The sequence below is a fragment of the Pararge aegeria genome, chromosome 22, assembly GCF_905163445.1.
Source record: "Pararge aegeria chromosome 22, ilParAegt1.1, whole genome shotgun sequence".
NCBI lineage: Eukaryota > Metazoa > Arthropoda > Insecta > Lepidoptera > Nymphalidae > Pararge > Pararge aegeria.
In genome coordinates, this window is record NC_053201.1 from 1514348 (window position 1) to 1535810 (window position 21463).

Consider the following 21463-nt stretch of genomic DNA (forward strand, 5'->3'; position numbering starts at 1 on the left):
CCGATCGTCACCGAACTCTATAGGATTACTCGCAAGGTCAATCCAGAGATTCCCTGAAAGTTTCATTGAAATCGGTCTAGCCGTTTCGGAACATACCCACACACTTTCTCTTTTATATATGTAGAAGATAATAGGTTTAATGCGCGACGAACGGACGCGTAAGAAGCGCTTTGCATATTCGTTTCTGTTTCGCTCTGCAAGGATTAGGAATGCCCTTCCAGCTTTCAGTACCTACAATATGAGTACCTTCAAGAGTGAATAGGCATCTTCTTGACAAGCGCGAACCACCTTAGGCAGCATCATCACTTACCATCAGGTGTGATTGCGGTCAAGCGCTCGTCTATAAACATTAAAAAAATATATATTCCATTGGCGAATTAGCGAAATTATAGTAGGGAGTTTGCGTTGCTCTGAAATGAATGGGAGTTTATTAGAGGCCAGTTTTAGCATATTACAATAATTTTATAACGTGGGTAAATAATTGATAAACGACTAAGACACCGGGAGGTATCTTTGCATCGTTCGAGTCCATGTAGGACTGAAGTGTATCGAAAATGCACCCGTATTTATATCAAAATACCCACCAACTCAATGTCATGTACATTGGTTGTTAATCAAATATAATTTTAATTACCAACTCAATGTCATGTACATTGGTTGTTAATCAAATATAATTTTAATTGTTTCTTGGAAACTATTTATTAATTAAACAATAATTATAAGCGTATTTGTAAAAAAACTGATCAATGTAATAAAATATCTGGCCAATATGAATGTATAGTTATCAAAAGTTTATTTATTTACCTACTTTATAAAATTACTGTAACATAATGATATCTTTGAGAACTACAAATTCATATTTGCCAGATTTTTATTAAATTTATTAGGATTATTATATATGTGCTAATAATTATGTTTTTTATTATTAGTTTTCAATAACAATTATAATTATATTTTATTCACAACCAATGTTCCTGGTGCATTTTCGATACACTTTCGTGTATGAGACTTTAGACGACGCAGAGATATCTTGCAGTGTCTACTCAGTACCATATAATACTTATATTACCTTAATACCAAATTACATAGCTATCTAAGCTGAAAAGAGAAACAACATTTATACTTTATATATGACTTCATTACATAATTCAAGTGCACATCCCGAAAAGTATTTTAACGTCATACATCGAAGTCTAAAATCACCTCTTCATGTCGGCTGCCATCATCGATGCCATAGAGTAAAAAATATTCAATGGTGTCAAATGTCAGGTATCAAAAATGCGCGGCAAAAATGCATAACACAAGCCATGCTTACTATGCGGCTAGATGGCGATGTTTGTATTGTCGTAGTATATATAATATACTTTTTAAATTATTTATTTTATTTCTGATTTTTCCCTTGTCTGGTCTCGTGGCTTCGCCCGTGTTTAAGTACCACCGTACCGAAAAAGATGCGAAGATCCGATATGATGCCTCGTAGAAACCTTCTAAAGGTATCGTTTTATAATAACTGCACTCTCCTGCACTGATTACTGCTACCATCTCTTTCCATCAGGTGTGATTGTGGTTGTGAGGATAAAAAAAGGCGTTTCTATAGATAGAGTTATGTTTACGTTATAAGCGTTTTAAATCGTTTCGCGAACTGACGTCAAGGCCCGGTGTTAGATCCGGTTATGCTATGTTATGTCACAATTTTTTTATGTCGACCTTTGTAAAATTGAAGATTTTGTTTTTAATTCATTTAGTTTAACCTTTTAATCGCCATGTTTAAGCTCTGGTAGGAAGCTCGACTTCACTTTCGGGGGGCTGAGTTCGAATCCCAGCACGCACCTCTTAACTTTTCCAAGTTATGTGCGTATTACTTAAAGTAATTAGAAATATCACTTGTTTCGACGGTGAAGGAAAACATCGTGAGGAAACCTGCATGACTGAGAGTTCTACATAATATTCTCAAATTTGTGTGGAGTCCACCAATCCGAACTGGGCCAGCGTGGTTTCAACCTTTTCTCATTGTAGGACTCCTCCTACAATGAGAAAAGGTTAAAGGCAACCCGTGCCCTGTAGTGGGCCGGTAATGGGTCTTGATGATGATGATGAATTTTATCCTTTTTTTGAAATATAAGGATTAGGTTGTGCACAGAATTCTCATATACCCGTCACCCGGGATAATTTTATCGCAAAGTCTCCAGGTAATAAATCTTTATAAGAACTCAGGTTCGAAACGGGTTAGCTGTTTCCAACTCTAATCGCCCAAACAGATGGACGTACAAAACCACAGGTTGTAAAAGTTAATGTTATCATTCAAAGTAGTAGTAGTAATAGAGCTTTTTGCGACAGAGCTCGTCCGGGGAAGAACTATCACCATGTTTATCCCTGCCGCTAAGCAAGCTTTATTCCGGTCTGAAGGACGTGGTTGCCGGTGTTATGACAGGCATCGCATCGAATCGCATGATTCTTAATAACAGAGCTCAAATTGATGGACACAGGGCGGCATGTTGCAGGATGCCCTGCTCCTTGGATGCCCTGTGAAGTTTTTCTCTGTTCGCCGTACATAATAGCAAATTACATATTTCCTCAGAACTCTCACAATATGAGTATCAAATGTAGAATGATGTATACTATATTATTGAAATACAGTGGTTGTTTAAATTTCAAATCTATATATTATCCAACCTATTATTTTTACTGGTCGAATAAAATATCGCCCTTGAATTCCTCGTTTCTAAAATCGCACGCTTCATGTTGAATACTAAAGTAGGGAAATCTCAGCCCTCAAGAGCTCCCTTCAGTTATTTGTATTCGGGGGAGTTAAGAAATCAATAAACTTCGGTCCGGTGTTAAAATGGCCTATTCGGAAAGTGTCCTTAACTAATCCTATTCGAATATAGAGGGATGTTATATAGTCGACCGTTATAGGATCTGTCTCTTTGCCCCTGTTTTCAAGTTGGTTATAATATAAAATTCAAATTTAAAAATGTTTTATTCACGTAGACCTTATCACAGGCACTTATGAAGCGTTCATACATTTAACAGGTTACACTAATGTTAGTGATGGCGATAACTGCATTCATTAACTTAAAACTGAAGGGTTCCAATCGCGCCCTGGTCTAAGAAGAGACCACAACAAACTTAGCCAGGTTTTTTTTTGTTATCACCATCTCACAGTTTAGTTAATGTAGAGCAATTCATACCCACGCTTTTTTAAAATACAAGTAATCCTTAATATTATAATAGGATTTTTCTATAAGCCTACGTTTTATATGAACTCAACTTATCGTCCCATTATCTGTCCACTAGAAGGGCACGGGTCTCCTCCAAGAATGAGAAGGGTTTTTTATATCCCACACTAACTAAGGGCGGAAAGAATTGATGAATCTGAATGAATCCCTTATTTTTATTGCACGGTTTTTTTTACGAAAAAAAAAATACTGGTCATCCAGGTACTTATACGTTATTACGTACCTTGATACCTTAACTTTTTACAGCAATGCAAGTACATTGACCCGTGTATGACCAACTACTGACATCCACACGCACTACAGACGAACAATAAAATGAGCCTATAGTCTTTGAAAGTACCTATGATTGTATGAATAATTCACAAAAGTGAGATTAAATTGAAATCCAGGAGACGAAATTATTCCAAGATGAACAAAATTGAGTTTTAATAAAGGTTTTAAAGGTTTGTTTAGCCTAAGGACACAAGGGTTACCGGAGTTTCAGTTATAATTTTGCTAAGGGCCATTTAAAAAATATTTTTAGGTAGTCACCTAGTACCATCACCTAGGGGCCATCCATAAAGTACGTCACACGAATTTTAGGACTTTTGAACCCCTCCCCCCGTCCTTGTCACAGGTTGTCACATTTTTATAAACCCCCCCCCCCCCCCCCCCTCCTGATGTGACGTCACACATTTTTTAAATTTATGTATGTATTTAAAAATAATCGAGAGAAAACAGCTATTTTAATTTTTTACTTATTTTTATTAAATAATAATCTAATAAAATCTAAATTTTTAATTCACATCCAAACTTTGCGTTTTAGTATTTTAAATTTTAACATGTGACGTCACAAAAGTATTGACCCCCCATGCCCCTTGTCACACGATGTCACACTTCGGTGATACCCTCCCTCCCCATTAACGTGTGACGTACTTTATGGATGGCCCCCTACACCATTACCGGCCAACTACAGGGCACGCGTCTCCTCTCAGAAAGAGAAGGGCTCAGGCCGTAGTCTATCAAGCTGGCCAAGTGCGGATTGGTAGACTTCACACGCCCTTGAGATCGTAATGGAGAACTCTCCGGCATGCAGGTTCCCCTCACGAGGTTTCCCTTCATCGTTTAAAGAAAGTAATATTAAAATTGCTTTGGTTAAAAACGCACATAACTCCGAAAAGTTAGAAGGAAAGCCGTAGCCTTATCACCGCTTCTTATCCCTACTTCCCTACTTATAAATGTGAATGTAAGTTTGTTTGTTACGCTTTCACGCAAAAACTACTTAACCGTTCCTCGTGTAACTTTGTACACTTATTCTTGGAAGTATTAGAAGTAATATAGGGTACTTTTTATACGGACATTAAGCTCGGTTCCTTTGGGAGAGGGGATGCATAACTGATAAATTATAACAGATTTAAATTATTATTATTATAAAGATCTGATGAATGTGGTTGGAGATTGAGGACATAACTCCTCAGCGGACAGCAGCAAACCCCTCATTTAAGGCTTAGCGATACTGAATACTTAAAATATTTTTAGAACTACAACTTAATTGAATGCCATATCAAAAAACAAAATCGAACGCAGACGAAGTCGTGGGCAATAGCTAGTACGTAATATATATAACGTGTATTAAACAACGAACGGTGATAGTGATATTGTGTACCGTGCACCGCTCGTCTTCACTTATAGCGATATAATTAACGAGTGACCTCTGTGTGTGTGTTAACGCGAAACAGGTCAAGTGTGAACGGACAATAATGATTCTGTTGGCTGCGACCTCACGCCTGCTGACTCTGTGACCTTCAGAGCCATTTCAATTTACCATTGTTTTGGTATTAATTATACCACCACGGCTAGCATGGGCTGGGGACAAATATCTCTCAGGGGAAAGGATAAAAATTTAACTTCTTCTACTGCTTTATCAGAGCTGTGATATTGCTCTCGATATGTGAGCTTACTCTCGGAGCACGAGTGGAAATAATGTCCAAATAATATATGTGTGATAATAAACGGGGATAAACTTCTCCTATTCCACTTGGTATAACACGTGGACACGTTCCGTTGTCAGGGTATATTTAATTTTTGTCCCCTGCCGGTACTATCTGTTGGGGGCAAAGTGTGTGATTTTCTACCTGCGTTTACTTATTCGATCGCGTGAAAGTTAATTACGATTTATATGATATCGAAGGAGTGCCATCTAGTTTACAATACTGTGAAACAGTACTGTCACTATATGGCGCTCTTTTGGCCCCAGCGCTAGACAGACATAACAGGGGGTCCACTACCTCGAAACCTCCTCCAATCACCCCCGATCCACACTATCCCTGGTGACATCGATGACGCGAAAACCATCGGATTTGACATCACCCCCGCGCTCCGGTGACGACTTCACTGACAGCGACGCGGGCGGGCCTTCCCCTAGAAATGCCTATTTTCACTGAATAACCTTAATCCTTCAATCACATTTTTTTGTGATGAAAGTCTTAATCGGATTCCTAGTTGTTTTGTTGGTTCCTAGAGAAAAAAACGTTTCACGAACTCTTCTGTGATGACTTAATTGGTGTTTATGGTATGTTATAATATTTGCTTTGCATTAATTCTTAGTTTGTAAGCGGGTGATAGCGCATTGGGTAAGAACTCGACTTCACTTACGGGGGAACGAGTTCCCAGCACACAACTCTAACTTTTCTATGTTAGTCGTTGTAAGTATTTAAAATATCACTTGCTTCAACGGTGAAGGAAAACATCTTGAGGAAACCTGCGTGTATGAGAGTTCTACATAATGTTCTCAAAGGTGTGTAAGTCCACCAATCCGCATTGAGCCAGCGTGGTGGACTTAGTCGTTAACCCCTTCTCATCGGTAGGAGACCCGTTCTCTCTAATGGGCTGGTAATGGGTTGATGTGGTGATGATGATGATGATGATGATGATAATGATTTCTTAGTTTTATGTAAACTGTTTGGTTAATTTAATAAAAATAAATAACAAAATGCTAAATTATGCAACAAACAACAAAAACCGCATCTTCTCAGTTGAATTCTATTTGAATGTCAGCGGCCTTGCCCCGAGGCGATGCGAACACTATAAAGCCCAGGAATGTAGCAAAACACGATCTTTAGCTATTGGAGGGGTATATCAATAGCCTGTAACAGTCCTAAGCCTAACTGGACCAAAATCACCACGCTAGGCGGACGGGTTGTGTTGGTCGCAGTAGTTTTGACGACCTCCCTGTCGCAACGGTGAGCGTCGTGAATTCAAGTGGGAGGTCCCGAGTTCGATTCCCGGCAAGAGCAATTTTGAAATTTATAAATTCTGGTCTGGTGGCTTTACCGTGGCTCGTTACCACCCTACCGACGAAGACGTGCCGCTAAGCGACTGAGTGTTCCGATGCGTTTTTGTCTATCCGACATCCCAACCCTCTCATAGTTGCGGCTTCTTTTTACTCACCCAAACGAGGTCCCCGACTTCTAACGTCATCCGGACGTGGGCTCGCACCACGTTCTCGGAAGCGTGCGGTCTAATCACCGTCCGTAACCCTTTCACTCCAATCGTCGCCTGAGCCGAGGTTCGGCCTCCGAGGATCCCTTCGCTTCTTCAGACCCTAGGGTTCAAACTCTTCCTGGCAGAGCCCCATTCCGAGGCTCGCCATCAAGCCCGCGTTACGCTGTTAAAATCATTAGGATTAATCAGCTACACACAATCCGAAAAAAAAAGATGCGTTATCGCGTAGAAACCGATTAGGGGTATGACTACCTTACTCAATAACTGGTTAGCCCGCTACCATCATAGACTGCAACTTACTGACCACCAGGTGAGATTGGGGCTAACTTGTAGTTGAATAAACAAAAGTTTATGTATGTATCAGTACACTCTGTAAAAATTGCATTATATCGCATAAATATGCATTTTTTACGTAATAACACAACATAACATCATATCTCGTCTGTATAATCGATAGATTAACCCAGATGTATTCAAAGTCAAAGTCAAATATTTCTTTATTCAAGTAGACACATAGACGGCTCTTTTGATGCGTTCATTATGTACATACAAAATATGAACATGAGTATTGTTGGCGATAAATATGTACACACAAAGCCATCTAGCCCCAAAGTAAGCGTAGCTTCTGTTATGGGTACTCAGATGACTGATAAATATTTTTATGAATAATATACATAAGTACTTATAATAGACGTATATAGTAAACACCCAGACACTGAAAATCGTTCATTCTTAAACCTAAAACTGAAGCTACGAGGGTTCCAAGTTTTCTAAGAATAAGCTCACAACAAACTTGGCTGGGTACATTCTGCATACTACCACATTTTCTATCAAAGTCAGTAGAAGTTGCATATTTTTTCGCGTCTCGATACTAGTTGTAGTAGGTACATAGTATTCAAGCTTGATTTATACATACATTTAACATATATGTATAACATTTTTATGAGAAGTCCCTTTTTTTTGTTAAAAAATTGTTAAAAAGTCAGAATGCGTGTACCAAAACGGTTCATAGTATCGCGTTTTCTCTTGATTGAACTCTTATACGGGTTTCTTGTGGCCAAAATTGAATCTCTGCCAACGTTTTTAGGCAATATTACCCTAAAGGCGTTATAGGATTGTGATATAAAATTATGAAAGCAATTTGGCAACTCCTATTACCAAATGTCTTCTCCTTTATACCTCCGCACCTCTTATTAGTCCAATAATAGGATTCTTTAATAACGAAACAGTCTTATCTTTATCAAATGTATTATGTCCTCCGAAATGAAAAGGAATCTGTCGAAATCGGTTTAGATATCGGTTTATATATCTCAATACGTTTGACGACTTCTAGCGCATTGTAGTTGCTGTGGTTCAATAGCTGGGAGGTCTCGGGTTTGATCTCTTGCAGTGGCAAGCTGGTATTTATAATTTTCTCTGCTCCTGTCTGAAGGGAGGCTTCGGCCGTGGCTAGTTACCACCCTAAAAAAAAAACTAAATGATTACTTAAGCATCATATTTAAACAGCAATGAAACCATGATCAGTTCCGAACCCCTAAAATAATATCGTAATTATGTTTTCTTCAGAGTTGTTACTTTTATTAATTAAGCAACACTGATGTAAGTTATCTTCGGTGGTATTACCCACCACTGAATTAATTGTCGGTGATATGCGAACCGTGGCTTAGCTTGGCCGGAGAAATGCAGGGTCAAATCGATATAAAATTCTTTATGTTCAACAACGTATAAATGAAAACCGAAATAATACTTCACAGGCTTTAGAGGAACGTAATGTACTGTATCTGAGACTTATCTGTGTAACTGAAATACAAATAGTTTTGGAGTAAACCACTGCCATAGTTTTCACTGTAAGAAATCAGATACAGCCCTAGCATCACCTACAAAATTATGTCACTCATGTCACTTTATTAAGCACGCGTCGCGTAGCGGAGGTACTATGCGCGTGTAGGTATTTTGTCTTCAATAGGGTTGCCATAAGTAAACAATTAAATTGTTTTGAATTCGTTCGTATGGAAAAATAAATATGCTTCTTCTGATTCTATATTTATATTCCGTAATTCAGTTACACGTTGTATATTTCACACTCGTTCTCATTCATTGTTTTGTATATATTACTTAAATGTCACAATTAAGATTTGTAATCTAAATTTGACCTTATTTTAATATTGAGATAAATCCATAACCAAAGTAATTCGTAACGCTGTTTGAGTACTAATAAATAAATAAATTAATTTGATGTTTTAGGCAAGTGTAGGTAAAAACACCCAAACATATATTTTTTTTTGTTTCCAGATCTAGTCCACTGCACAAACGAGCCCAACGTGTCCATACCACAGCTGGCCAACCTACTGGTGGAGCGCACACAGAACACAAACTGGGTGGTGGTGTACAAAGCTCTAATAACAGTTCACCATCTGTTAGCATATGGCAACGAGGTGAGTATAGCCGTCTACATTTCCCTCCCTACTTACATCAACTCATGGTATAAAGGATAAGTTACGCTGAAATGGAGGATGTTATATATTACAGTTATAACCACAAATATACACACACAGAGACATACAACACACACACGATACACACACACACACAATGTACACATACACACTCACACACACACTCTCTCTCACACACACACACACACACACACACACACAGAGTTTAAATAGCTCTACATTACTGTTTGGAGCCGTAGAAAGTGAGAATCTCGTGCCGTGTAGACGAAATATTTATTAACTTAAGGAACTTTAACATTATGAAGGATATATCTTTTTTTAACCGAATGCGGGAAATAAAAGACGGGTCATGTATTTACCCTATGCACGTTGGAACAGTTTAAACGAGTCCGGGCTGTGAGAGAAGATAAATATTTTTCATGCACGTGTATATTGCTTTACACAGATTACCCTGAGTTAGTTTCTCTAATTAAAAACCAATTCGCACTTGGCCAGCGTGGTGCTCTACGGCCTAAACCCTTCTTATTCTGAGACAAGGCCCGTGCCGTATAGTCTGCCGGAAATGGGTTCTTTAATCTGTCCGCACGACAAACATTTTTACGCGAAAGATGTTCGTTAAATATCAATAAAAATAAAAGACCATGCAGCAGTGATGCAAGTAACCCGTAACACATTCAATTATAGCTTCTAATTACTATCACATATAGAGTTGCAGAATGCTGTATTCCGTTACACAATGTATGGACGATACAAGCGTACAAAAATAGCGAAGCATTTTATTGACACAAGTGGCTATATTGACGACATCAAGTAACATATCTAGGAAGTTATGGGTTTATGAAATTTGATATGGCATCAAGCATGATGTAACCGTGGATATTTTAATGTAAAGGTTTGAGTGTATGCAACGCTACCAATTAAGTATGGGGGAAATAAACGGTGAACATTAAGCTTTATTTGATATGTAACACCACATTACAATACATATATGATGTAATGTCAGTGTGTTGTTTACAATCTCTATACTCCGTATTAAACAGGTCACCGCACGTTTCGCTCCGACACCGGAGCATCCTCAGGAGATGTTGACATTTACAATTATTAATAGTTGAGAATTATGGACATTAATAATAGCCGCAGATTTTAGTGGCAGAGCTCGTTTTGGTAAGCAATACTGCCATGTTTATTTCTGCCGCTAAGCGGCAATGCTGCGCACCTGTCTGAAGGCGTGCTTGCCCGTGTAATTACAGGCACCAGGCTCAATATCTAAGCCTCAGAATGATCGGCACTTTGCACGTGTGTGTGGTGAAAAGCTTATGCTCGCGTCACCGATGACCTCGACATGCTCGTGCCGTGTTGTGCCAGACTAGTGGCGCGTAGTATAACCAGCTGTGTGCATGTATACGCATATGGACGAATAAAGTGTACATTTACTCGCCTTCATATGCGTGTTTGACTTGTCGAATGGGTAAAATCTTGTAATTTCGCGTTAACGACTGAATCTATAGTTTTGAGCTGAAAGGGTAGACATGGTAATGCAATTTCTAAATAACCTTCCCAGGGTATGGCAGTTATGTTAAACCCTAATCGGTTTACGCGGAATATTACCACGTCTAATAATACGTCACTGTAGTTTGGTATTGCATTCAGGCCCTTGATTTCCTGTTACACTTATAGGAGGCCGTTGGATAATTATCCACCGGTATTTAAACAAAACATTCGGTATAGGTAGGTTCTGCTTTTTAAACTCATGTGAATTCTCGCGTGCATCTTCACCTCGAAGATTTATTAAATCTTAATCGCTGATCTTACTGATCAACTGTAAATTGTTACGTTTATAAAATCGGTTAAATCGGTCATTTTAATAAATTCATGAATGCGTATTTGTTGTTGTCATATCAAACGACAAATATGTAAACGTTCCTACAAGCCTTTCGGCGAAACCGCCAGCAGGTACGCTACACCTACTAATATTATAAATGCGAAAGTTTGTAAGGATGGATGGACGGAAGGATGTTTGTTACTCTTTCACGCAGAAACTACTGAACCAGTTTACCAGAATTTTGGAATGTAAGATAGATTACATCCTGGATTAACACATAGGCTGCTTTTTATCCCGGGAAAATGTACGGTTCCCTCAGGATTCATGAAGAATCAAAAAACCGCGTACGAAGCCGCGTGCAACAGTTGGGTAGAATATACCTAATAACCAAGTTCATGTAACATAGTTTTGGTAGCTGCTCTAATCGTTTTCCTGGCTGTTTATTGCTCTGTTATTGACTAGCTTTAATTGACTAGCTTGATGGTGCGGGTCGCTATTGCAGCACCTTGGAACCCCAACGTCCATCGGTTCTCCGATTCCGACGTTATTCCAAGTATAAAATGACGGTTGATTGTAGGCGTAGTGGACAGCGACCCTGCTTTCTGAGTCCAAGGCTGTGGGTTCGATTCCTACAACTGGAGAACGTTTGTGCGATGAACATGAATGTGTTTGTTTTATCTGTATATAATTCATAAAAATATTCACCAGTCGTGTCCCCATAACACAAACTACGTTTACTTTGGGGCTAGCTGGCGATGTGTGTATTGTCGTAGTATATTTATTCAATCTTGTCAGGCTGATTGGATGTACCGGCAATATAGTTAAGGCTATATTATACCGTAAGTTTAAGTCGATAACAAGATCAAGTAGATGTGGTGAAAATGCTTAGTAAAGTCGTGGATAGTTACCACCCTACCGTCAAAGCCGTGCCGCCAAGTTATTAAGCGTTCCGGTACGATATCGGGTAGAAACCAATTAAGGGTCCCTTACCCATTTCAATATAACTACCGTAGCTGATTACCTAGCACTTTAACTTTAACCTGCATTATCAGGTCAAATAAGTGTAGTCAAAGACTAACTCGTGATGGAATAAAAAAAAAAACATTTCAGTTAAGCTGCGTTGAGCCGTTTCATAATGCGGTTAGTCGTATCAAAGGCTTAGTAATGGGTCGTAAAGTTTAATCTTAAAACGTGTGGGTAGTTTGATTTTTTTTTTTGCGGCAATACTCACATCGCCTTCTAGTACCAAAGTAAGCTTGGCTTGTGTTATGGGTACTAAGATAGCTGATGAATATTTTATGAATAATATAGTTCTCATAATTTTTCCCTAACGCGCCAAAATAAGTATAACTTCGAAAAGATTCCGACGAATTGAGAACCTTTTTGGAGTCTGTTAATGAATCGACGTTAACTTTAACGCGATCGAATAAGTAAACAATTTCACACTTGGCACTAAGAACACTTTAAGGAAAAATTACAGCAAATAAACCGCGATTGCTGCTATTGCATAAATACACATTGTTTACGCAATCACTCAACATAATAATATAATATCTTTCACCATCAAAATTCATCTTTCTTCCACCGATCTTTCACTATTCTTCATGCTGTTAAGCTTTGGAAATCCTCTTGAAATCTGCGTGGCACAGTCAAGTAGAATCTGTAAGGAGTATTGGCTTATTATATCTGCTCTAAACTAACAGGTTAGCCCGCTATCATCTTAGACTGTATCATCACTTACTATCAGGTGAGGATGCAGACATGGACTTACTTGTAATGAATAAAAAAAATGAATATCCAAGTCTTTTTCATAAATTTGGATAACAATAATTTTTGGTAAATAAACTAGAGAAACATTCAGAAATTTACTAAGCATATTTGGTAGGCAAGTAAGTGCTTTTTGCTTGAATAGAAAAATTAATTGCCACAGCGTAGCGTATAATTTGTTTTGAGAGAATATTATTGTTGGCGAACGCTTGTGTAATCATTAGTTACACGTGCTATTATCTACTCTGTGTACACAGGACATTATGAAAGTCCGAATTTCTATTGTATCGAACCATAAAGCGTTTTTTTCGCAATCAAGGCAAATGTTTGTGCCAATTCGGTTGCGCTACTATTTGTCGCAGTGAAACGATGAATTAAAAGATTTTTCCCTTAGCCGTAGGAATTCCTTGAGAATAAATGTCTATCGCCTATATTAAAGAATCAATCGAATGCAAAATCTTCTATTATCTTGTATCTATTCTTCATCCACAGGACATTATGATAGTTCGAATTTCTATTGTTTTAAACCATACAGCGTTTGTTTCGCAATAAGCCAAATATTTGTGCCAATTAATTTGCGCAAATGTTTGTCGCAGTGAAATGATGAATTTTAAAATTAGAACCCCTTTGGACTTGAAAAAATCTCAAAGTCAATAAATTGAGTCCAAACTCTTCAAATGGCTAATTAAATTCAGTAGTGCTATCCTATTGTATCCTTTGTATATATATATATATTATATATATACAAAGCTATATTGGATAGAAGCAGGCGTTACTTTGCGGTAATCCATAATATATTATGACAATTAAGCTTAATTTGCTATAATCCAACAATTATTAACAATTACTCATTGTAAAGTCAAAATCTCCTGAGGATGCTCCGGTTTCGGAGCGAAACGTGCGTAGAGGCTACTTTGCCGAGGATCTGTTTGGTGTGGAGTATACGGATTGAAGAAATTATAAATTACACCATACAGATTCTCCTGCTGTTCGCGGAGTATAGCAAATTATGCTTAATTTTCATAATACAAAGCGGTAGTCGGGGGGACCGAGATCGGATCGGATCGGTGATACCCGGCACGCACCTGTAACCTTTCGAAGTTTTGTGCGTTTTGACTTAGTGACCGGCACTTTAATTTTTTTATAATATTCATGTCATCTTAGTAACTACGCTTATTTTGGGGTTAGATGGCGATGTGTGTATTGTCTTAGTACCTTTAATTATTAGTTACTAGCTGTTGCCCGCGACTTTGTCTGCGTTTGATTTTGTTTTATGATGTGACATTCAATTTAGTTGTAGTTCTATAAAAAATCAGTATCGCTAAGCCTTAAATGAACGGTTTGCTGCATTCCGCTGAGGATATCTGCCCTCTATCTCCAACCACATTCATCAGATCTAAACAGTTTGGGCAAAATTAAACACATATTAAAACATCTATAGTACATGAGTCTCATAAATGTGGCAGCACTTTATGTATTTAGGATAGCTAAGCCTGGTGTAAAATCGTCAAAAACTTTCATCCCCTCTCCCAAAGGAACCGAGCTTAATGTCGGGATAAAAGTATCCTATATTACTTCTAACACTTCCAAGAATATGAGTACAAAGTTTCATGAAGATCGGTCAGGTAGTTTTCGCGTGAAAGCGTAACATACAAACTTACATTCACATTTATAATATTAGTAGGGATTTATTCCTTTGATAGGAGACCCGTGACTTATAGTGGGCTGTTAATCCTACCTAATATTATAAATGAGAAAGTATGTTTGTTTGTTGTTTACGCCCTAACTAAGCAACCAAGCGTCTTGATTTTTACATAGAGTTCATTGATTGTTGATTCATTTATTGAGTTTACGTGACACGACCTACACCAGTATCGATAACGCAAAACATTCCGATTTCTATCCAACTTTAGGTATCACTAACATATTAACTTGAAATTATGTTTGCGTGTGGAATTCGTTTATCTTCAGAAGACCTCTAGACGCAGTGATTAGCATATTAACCTGTTTTGAGGGGTCAAAAGTTAACTTATACTAAAAGATAAACTCAATGTGTCTGTTTGTTATTTTATACTGTCTCCTATGATTATTAGAACTATAGTACAACTGAAACTTAGTGGTTCAATGATCTATGGGAAAGACAATAAAGCCATACGTTTCTCTTAGAATAAAAATATAGCTGTCTGTCTTTGCAAAAAGTAGGTGGTGAAGACTTCTTTTTACCGCAGTAGTTATACCTACTAAAACGATTGTGCGAAACTCTTTCAGTTAGGTTGGATAAGGACGTTCAAAGGATAAGCATTAAACTTATAATGAGAGATTCTACGCGAACACAGTATATATATATATATATATACTACGACCAAAGTAAGCGTAACTTGTGTTTTGGGTACTAAGATAGCTGATGAATATATTTTCATATTAATATAATACACATAAATACTTATAATATACAAATAAACACCCAGACACTGAAAAACATTAATGTTCATCACTCAAACATTTTCCAGTTGTAGTAATCGAACCCACGACCTTGGACTCAGAAAGTAGGGTCGCTACCCACTGCGCCACTCGGCCATCTCGTCGAGAGTACATGCTGAATATTATTTTTATTGTCATAATGAAACACTGGTGTTGTAAACAAATCTTTCCGCTAAATCGTTAGCTAGCTCTCTGCCGCGATTTCGCTCTCGTATATTTTGGTTTCTTAAAAGCCTCGCAGGAACCCTTATTTTTCCTGTAAAATCTAGACCAGGAGTCCTCAACCTTTTCAGGCCAGCGGCGCGCTGACAAGTTAAGAAATTTGTCACGGCGCCGCCTGCTCCCTAACCTAGCTCGTTAAAATAGATAGGTATTAAGGCAGTAAGGCAGAAGGGCAAAAAAAAAAAACATGGGGATGTTTTATGCCGATAAACCATCACAAAAAACTAAGTAAAATAATACTACCCCAACAATGGGATAACCTTCGTGATCTCCACATTTTTTTTAAAGAATGGGTCAAGCAGTGAAACACCTCTGCACGAAAACTATAAAAAAAAAAAAAAATTTATTTTGAAGTACAGAAGGAGCGCTTCGCGGTGCACCTCTGTATTTTCTACGGCGCCCAGGTCGTGAAGCCCTGCTCTAGAAATTAAATTGAATCGATCAAGCCATGCTTAGGAATGCAATTTTTTTAATATCCCGCTGCTAAATCTTGCTGATAAAAGCTTTTCCGGGACGTATATTATTCTATGTCCATCTCAAGAATTCAAGTTACTTGTGTGCTTTATTTCATAAAGATCGGTTCCACACTAGAGGCGAACAAAGGAAACAAACAAACTGACAAACTTCCACATTTACAATATTAGTATGGATTAGCTACGTAATGTCAAAGACCTTGTAAACGTATGTATGTAATTGATTTTAATCCTAACCAATGTTAACCTATTACAACGTGAATTATTATAATTGCTTGGCTTAGCTAAAAGCACAAAAGAAGTTAAACTTAGTCAAGGACATAAACATGTCTTGTTTAACATTATTTGACATTTATTATATTATTTGAGTATGAAGCGGTGTTAGCCTAGTGGTAAGGGCTGCGGCTTCACTTTCTGGGGGCCAAGTTCGAATCCATGCACACACCTCTAACTTTTCTAAGTTATGTGCGTTTTGAATAATTAAAAATATCACCTACTTCGACGCTGAAGGAAAACATCGTGAGGAAACCTGTATGCCCGAGAGTTCTACATAATGTTCTCAAATGTGGAGTCCACAAATCCGCACTGGGCCAGCGTGGTGGCCTTAACCCTTTCTTATTTTGGGAGGAGACCCATGCCCTGTAGTGGGCCGGTAATGGGTCGATATGATGATGATTATAGTGGTTAGGGCTTCGGCTTCAATTTGGGGGGCTGAGTTCAAACCTCGGCGCGCTGGTCTTACTTTTTCTTATATACATTTATTAATTTTGTTTATTGGTTTGGTTCAGCTAGGTCCAAATAAAGAGCACATTAAAATACGATACATAATCTTAAGATAGTAAATAAATAAGTATATTACTACCCCACGCACATTCTCATCTAGCCCCAAGGTAAGCGTAGCTTGAGATAAACGACTAAGAAGACACCGGGAGGTATCTTTGCATCGTTCGACTCCGAGTAGGACTGAATTGTATCGAAAATGCACCCGTATTTATATCAACATACCCACCAACTCAATGTCATGAACATTCGTTGTTAATCAAATATAATTGTTTCTTGGAAACTATTTATTGATTGAATAATATTTATTAGCGTTTTTGTAAAAATCCTAATCAATTTAATAAAATATCTGGCCAATATGAATTTCTAGTTATTAAAGTTTAATTATTTACCCACTTTAAAAATTTACTGTAACACTAAGATGACTGATGAATATTTTTTTTATGAATAATATGACATTAAATACTAATATAGACACCACCAGATAAACACCCAGACACTGGAAAACTTTCATGTTCATCACGCAAACATTTCCCAGTTGTGGGAATCGGACCCACGGCCTTGAAATCAGAAAGTAGGATCGCTAGAAACTGTGCCAATCGGCCGTCAAAGTAACTATGTATACATAAATTTAAAAATAAGTAAACCTAAGAAGGGATTTTTGATTCTGCTTCCCTAAAACGCCGGTAGCTAGAAAACCAGCTTCCCTGAGAGCTCTTCGTAATATTCTCAAAGGCGTCTTAAGTCTACCAATCCATACTTCCCCAGCGTGGTGGGCTACGGCCTTAACCCCTTTCAAGATAGAAAAATGAATGTTAAAATGCAAAATGTAAATTGTTGATGTTGGAAAAGAGCAACTGCTGAGTTTCTTGCCGGCTTCTTCTCGGTAGAATCTGCCTTCCGAACTGGTGGTAGAATCACTAGAACACTTGCAGACAGACAGACTTGACGTTTCAAAAGTGCTTATATTAGGCCTACTTGAAATAAATAAATTTTGAATTTTGAATTTTGAATTGCGGGAGGAGACCTGTGCCCTGAAGCAGGCCGGTAATGGGTTATATATATATGATGATGATATTTGAATAAATTGTATTCTTTTTCTCTTTTCAGAGGTTCACACAATACTTAGCGTCGAGTAATTCCACATTTCAATTAAGTAATTTTCTCGATAAAAGTGGAGTACAAGGTATGTGTCATATAAAATTGTTTTATATATATTAATCTAAATATATATGACTAAGCAATAATATTTATTGAGTACATAATAGATGTAAGTTTTAGTAATAATTTTTTAACGAAATTAGTGCTGCAAATAAAATATCTAATTGTAGACTTTAAGGACACTATTTTTAACAAGTACAGCTACAGAGTAAATATGCCAAGAGCCGTGTTGATCTTCTGATTAGGATGGTCGACCACGAATCACGTAGTATTGGATTGTTGTCAATAAATTATCAGTACCATCTCATCAGTACCAATAAATATATAATATTTATTGGTATTATGTACCGTATTGGGTACCAATAAATATTATATATTTATTGGTACCCAATACGGGAATCGAACCCAGTGTACAAAAAAGGCTAGACAAGGCTAGGTTAGATCATAAATAAAAACAAAACTAAAAACTAATAATTCAGGGCTTAACCTCGTTAAAATTACCGTATCAGTTACTTGCCAAGATCAAAAGTGGGAAATTATGTTTCCCGCAACAGTCGACCTCATTCGTTCTGGGTCGGGTCTAGCTGGTATCGTGTTTAGCGAAATTGATAATTCCTCCAAGTGTAGGTAAAAACACTAATCTAAATTATAAAACAAATAACTAAAAACACATAATCCAGGGCTTTTAACCTCGTTTAAAGTTACCGTATCAGTTTCTTGCCAAGATCTAGCCGGTATCATATTCAGCGAGCGATGTTACGTCATTTGGCAGTATACAGCAGAATATACGGCCTATTAAGAGGGTGACATGACCGGATTCCATTTAAGAAGCTTGCAAACTAAAGCGCGCTTTCAAATGCAGCGTCGTAGCTCCGTGCACTTTTCCATAACTGCAATTATTATTCGCTTAAATAACGTGCGTGTAAACCTTTACGCGCGATTGAAGTTACACTTGTATTATTATTTATTGATGAAAGAGTGAAATGTTCCTGGGACTCCGTTAATATTCACTATTTCATTTTATGTTCTATTTAAGTCAGAAAAAATGGTCAATAACATAAATTTTTTTGCGCTTTTAAAATCTTTGAAACGCTCAACATTTTAAGAAGCATTATCTTATCTCAACACAAAACTTCATTCAGACCGTGGGAGCAGTTTTTCTTTTTTTTAAATTAAGTCAAATTTATATGAGTCTTTTTACTATTGTCTGCTTCATAAAACACCTAACAGTACCTACAAGGATTACTCTGTTAAGGCACATATTCCCTTCTGATGACCTACCTGGTGCAACGTTGAGCGCTGTGAATTTAATTAGGAGGTCCCGGGTTCGATTCCCGGCAGGGGCAATTTGGGAATTTATTATTTCTGAATTTTCTCTGGTCTGGTCTGGTGGGAGGCTTTGGCCTTGGCCGGTTACCGCTCTACAGACAGACGTGCCGCTGAGCGATGTAGTGTTCCGGTGCGATGTCGCGTAGAAACCGATTAGGGGTATGACTACCATACTCCCTAACAGGATAGCCCTCTACCGTCTTAGACTGCATCATCACTTACCACCAAGTGAGATTGCAGTCAAGGGCTAACTTGTAGTGGTATAAAAATACACGCGTAAAGTCTATATAAAGCATACAATTCTATCAGCATTCAGCAATCTAACTGCAGCTTTGGCATGCCTGGAATTGTATTTAACATTATTATATCCTATAGCATTCCTCAATAAACTGGCTATAAAACTGCTTCGTTGGTCTAGTGGTTGGGATTTACTACAGCATGTCCTGGAATCGTGGTCTTCATCATCACTTCAACCGATTGAAGTCCACTGCTGGACATCGGTCTTTTGTTGAGAGTTCCAAAATCCACGGTCCTGTGCCGCTTGTTTCCAGCGGCTCCCAGCGACTCATTTGATGTCGTCTGTCCACCTCGTTGAGGGCCGATCAACGCTGCGTTTACCTTTGCGGGGTCGCCATTGTAGCACCTTGGAACCCCAACGTCCATCGGTTCTGCGAGCTATGTGCCCCGCCTATTTTCATTTCAGCTTTGCAACTCGCTGAGCGTTGTCGGTAACTCTGGTTTTTCTACGGATCTCCTCATTCCTGATTTGATCACGTAGAGATACTCCCAACTTGCTCTCACTTCGCCTGTTATTCTGAGCCTTCTTATGAGGCCCATATCGTAAGGGATCGTTGTCAGTATATAATAAATAGTAGAATTGGGTTTTCTATCAAGAAATTGTTAGTATCAGCCCGGAGTTAAAAAAATGGTAGTACACAGAGAACGTTAAACTGTCGGTCCTGCACCTAATCAATTTCCGATCGTGTCGGGGCTATCGTCCCCCCTACAAGAGTGGAGGAATAGAGAGTACACCTGTGTTTGCGCACACATGTGCACTATAACATCTCCCGCGTAGTTGGGAAATGTCTTTTGAGGTTTACCACCGTGACCTATATGGTGCTAGGAAGCAGGCCACTCCGCTCTCATCTCTCACAAAACAGAAGAATTCTAAATATTGTTGAACTATAAAATTATGTTAGAAAAGAACAATCTGCTGTGTTTCTTGCCGGCTCTGCTCAGTGGAATCTGCGTTCCGAACCGGTGGTAGCGTCACTTCAAACGACTGACTTTACGTTACAAAAGTGCTTATAAACTAGGCCTACTTGAAATAAATGAATTTTGGATATCGCTCGGGGAAACGGTTTTTATGTAACACAAAAAAATATATCCTATAAAACCATTTGAACCCGAGACATATTTAATAGAAAATATACTGCGCCCGTCTAGTCTAGAGCCTATGCCAAGTCGCTGGCTGGCGCCCGCCCGCCTTGGCAATTACGATATTGACCCGACCTTACAGTTCGACGACACGCTCCGACCCCGTACACGCACGTGTTAATATCCTTTTATCAATGAATAATGTTATGAAAAGTATTCTACATCAAGAAACAGCAAATATCTTAAAGAACAGTCAATACTATGCTACGCAACTTAAATAATAATACATAACTACAAAACTATGATAATTATACTTAATACTAACTCATACGTTTAAAAATTTCAAAAAAAACTATGTTATATTATATGATGTACGTTGTTATATGATAACTTACAGCAATCATGATCTTATTATCATAATTCTAATAGCTATATCACTCGTATATCTATTCTAGAAGAATTTAAGCGCCATATAATTATAACAATATTAATATATAACATTTAATATATATATATATACCAAGTAATATTTTATTTGCAGCATTACTAACCAATCATTATATAAATAGGTACAGAGACTAAAAGAAATTTAGATGGCAGTACAACTTCATCTCTAACGCGGGTTGCAGACCAAGAGCTAAGCTAATTTAGCTTAGCAGTTTTTTTATACTTCGTTTTTTAGAATCTGCAAACTATGCTCTACTAGCTCTTGTGTCTCGGTCTGCAACTACGCATAACTGAGTTAGTGGAAATTTGTATGGAAGGTGTTTTGTATTTGGTAATCTGTATATCGCGATCGGTGCAGCGAAAATTTAAATAATATTAATAAACGCTCAGCGTCTATCGTTATCCTTTAGTCTGAGTATACCCGAT

General features: G+C 37.9%; 1 protein-coding gene across 16 annotated transcripts in view; it reads left to right on the forward strand.

The window, feature by feature from the left end:
* Positions 1 to 21463, forward strand: part of LOC120633935 (phosphatidylinositol-binding clathrin assembly protein LAP) — a 58159-nt gene that overhangs the window by 5721 nt on the left and 30975 nt on the right. For all 16 annotated transcript variants that reach the window (XM_039904346.1, XM_039904358.1, XM_039904359.1 and 13 more), the window contains exons 2-3: positions 9015 to 9157; positions 17834 to 17909. In XM_039904346.1, coding sequence (XP_039760280.1) covers positions 9015 to 9157; positions 17834 to 17909 — 219 coding nt within the window. The remainder of the gene's footprint in view (positions 1 to 9014; positions 9158 to 17833; positions 17910 to 21463) is intronic.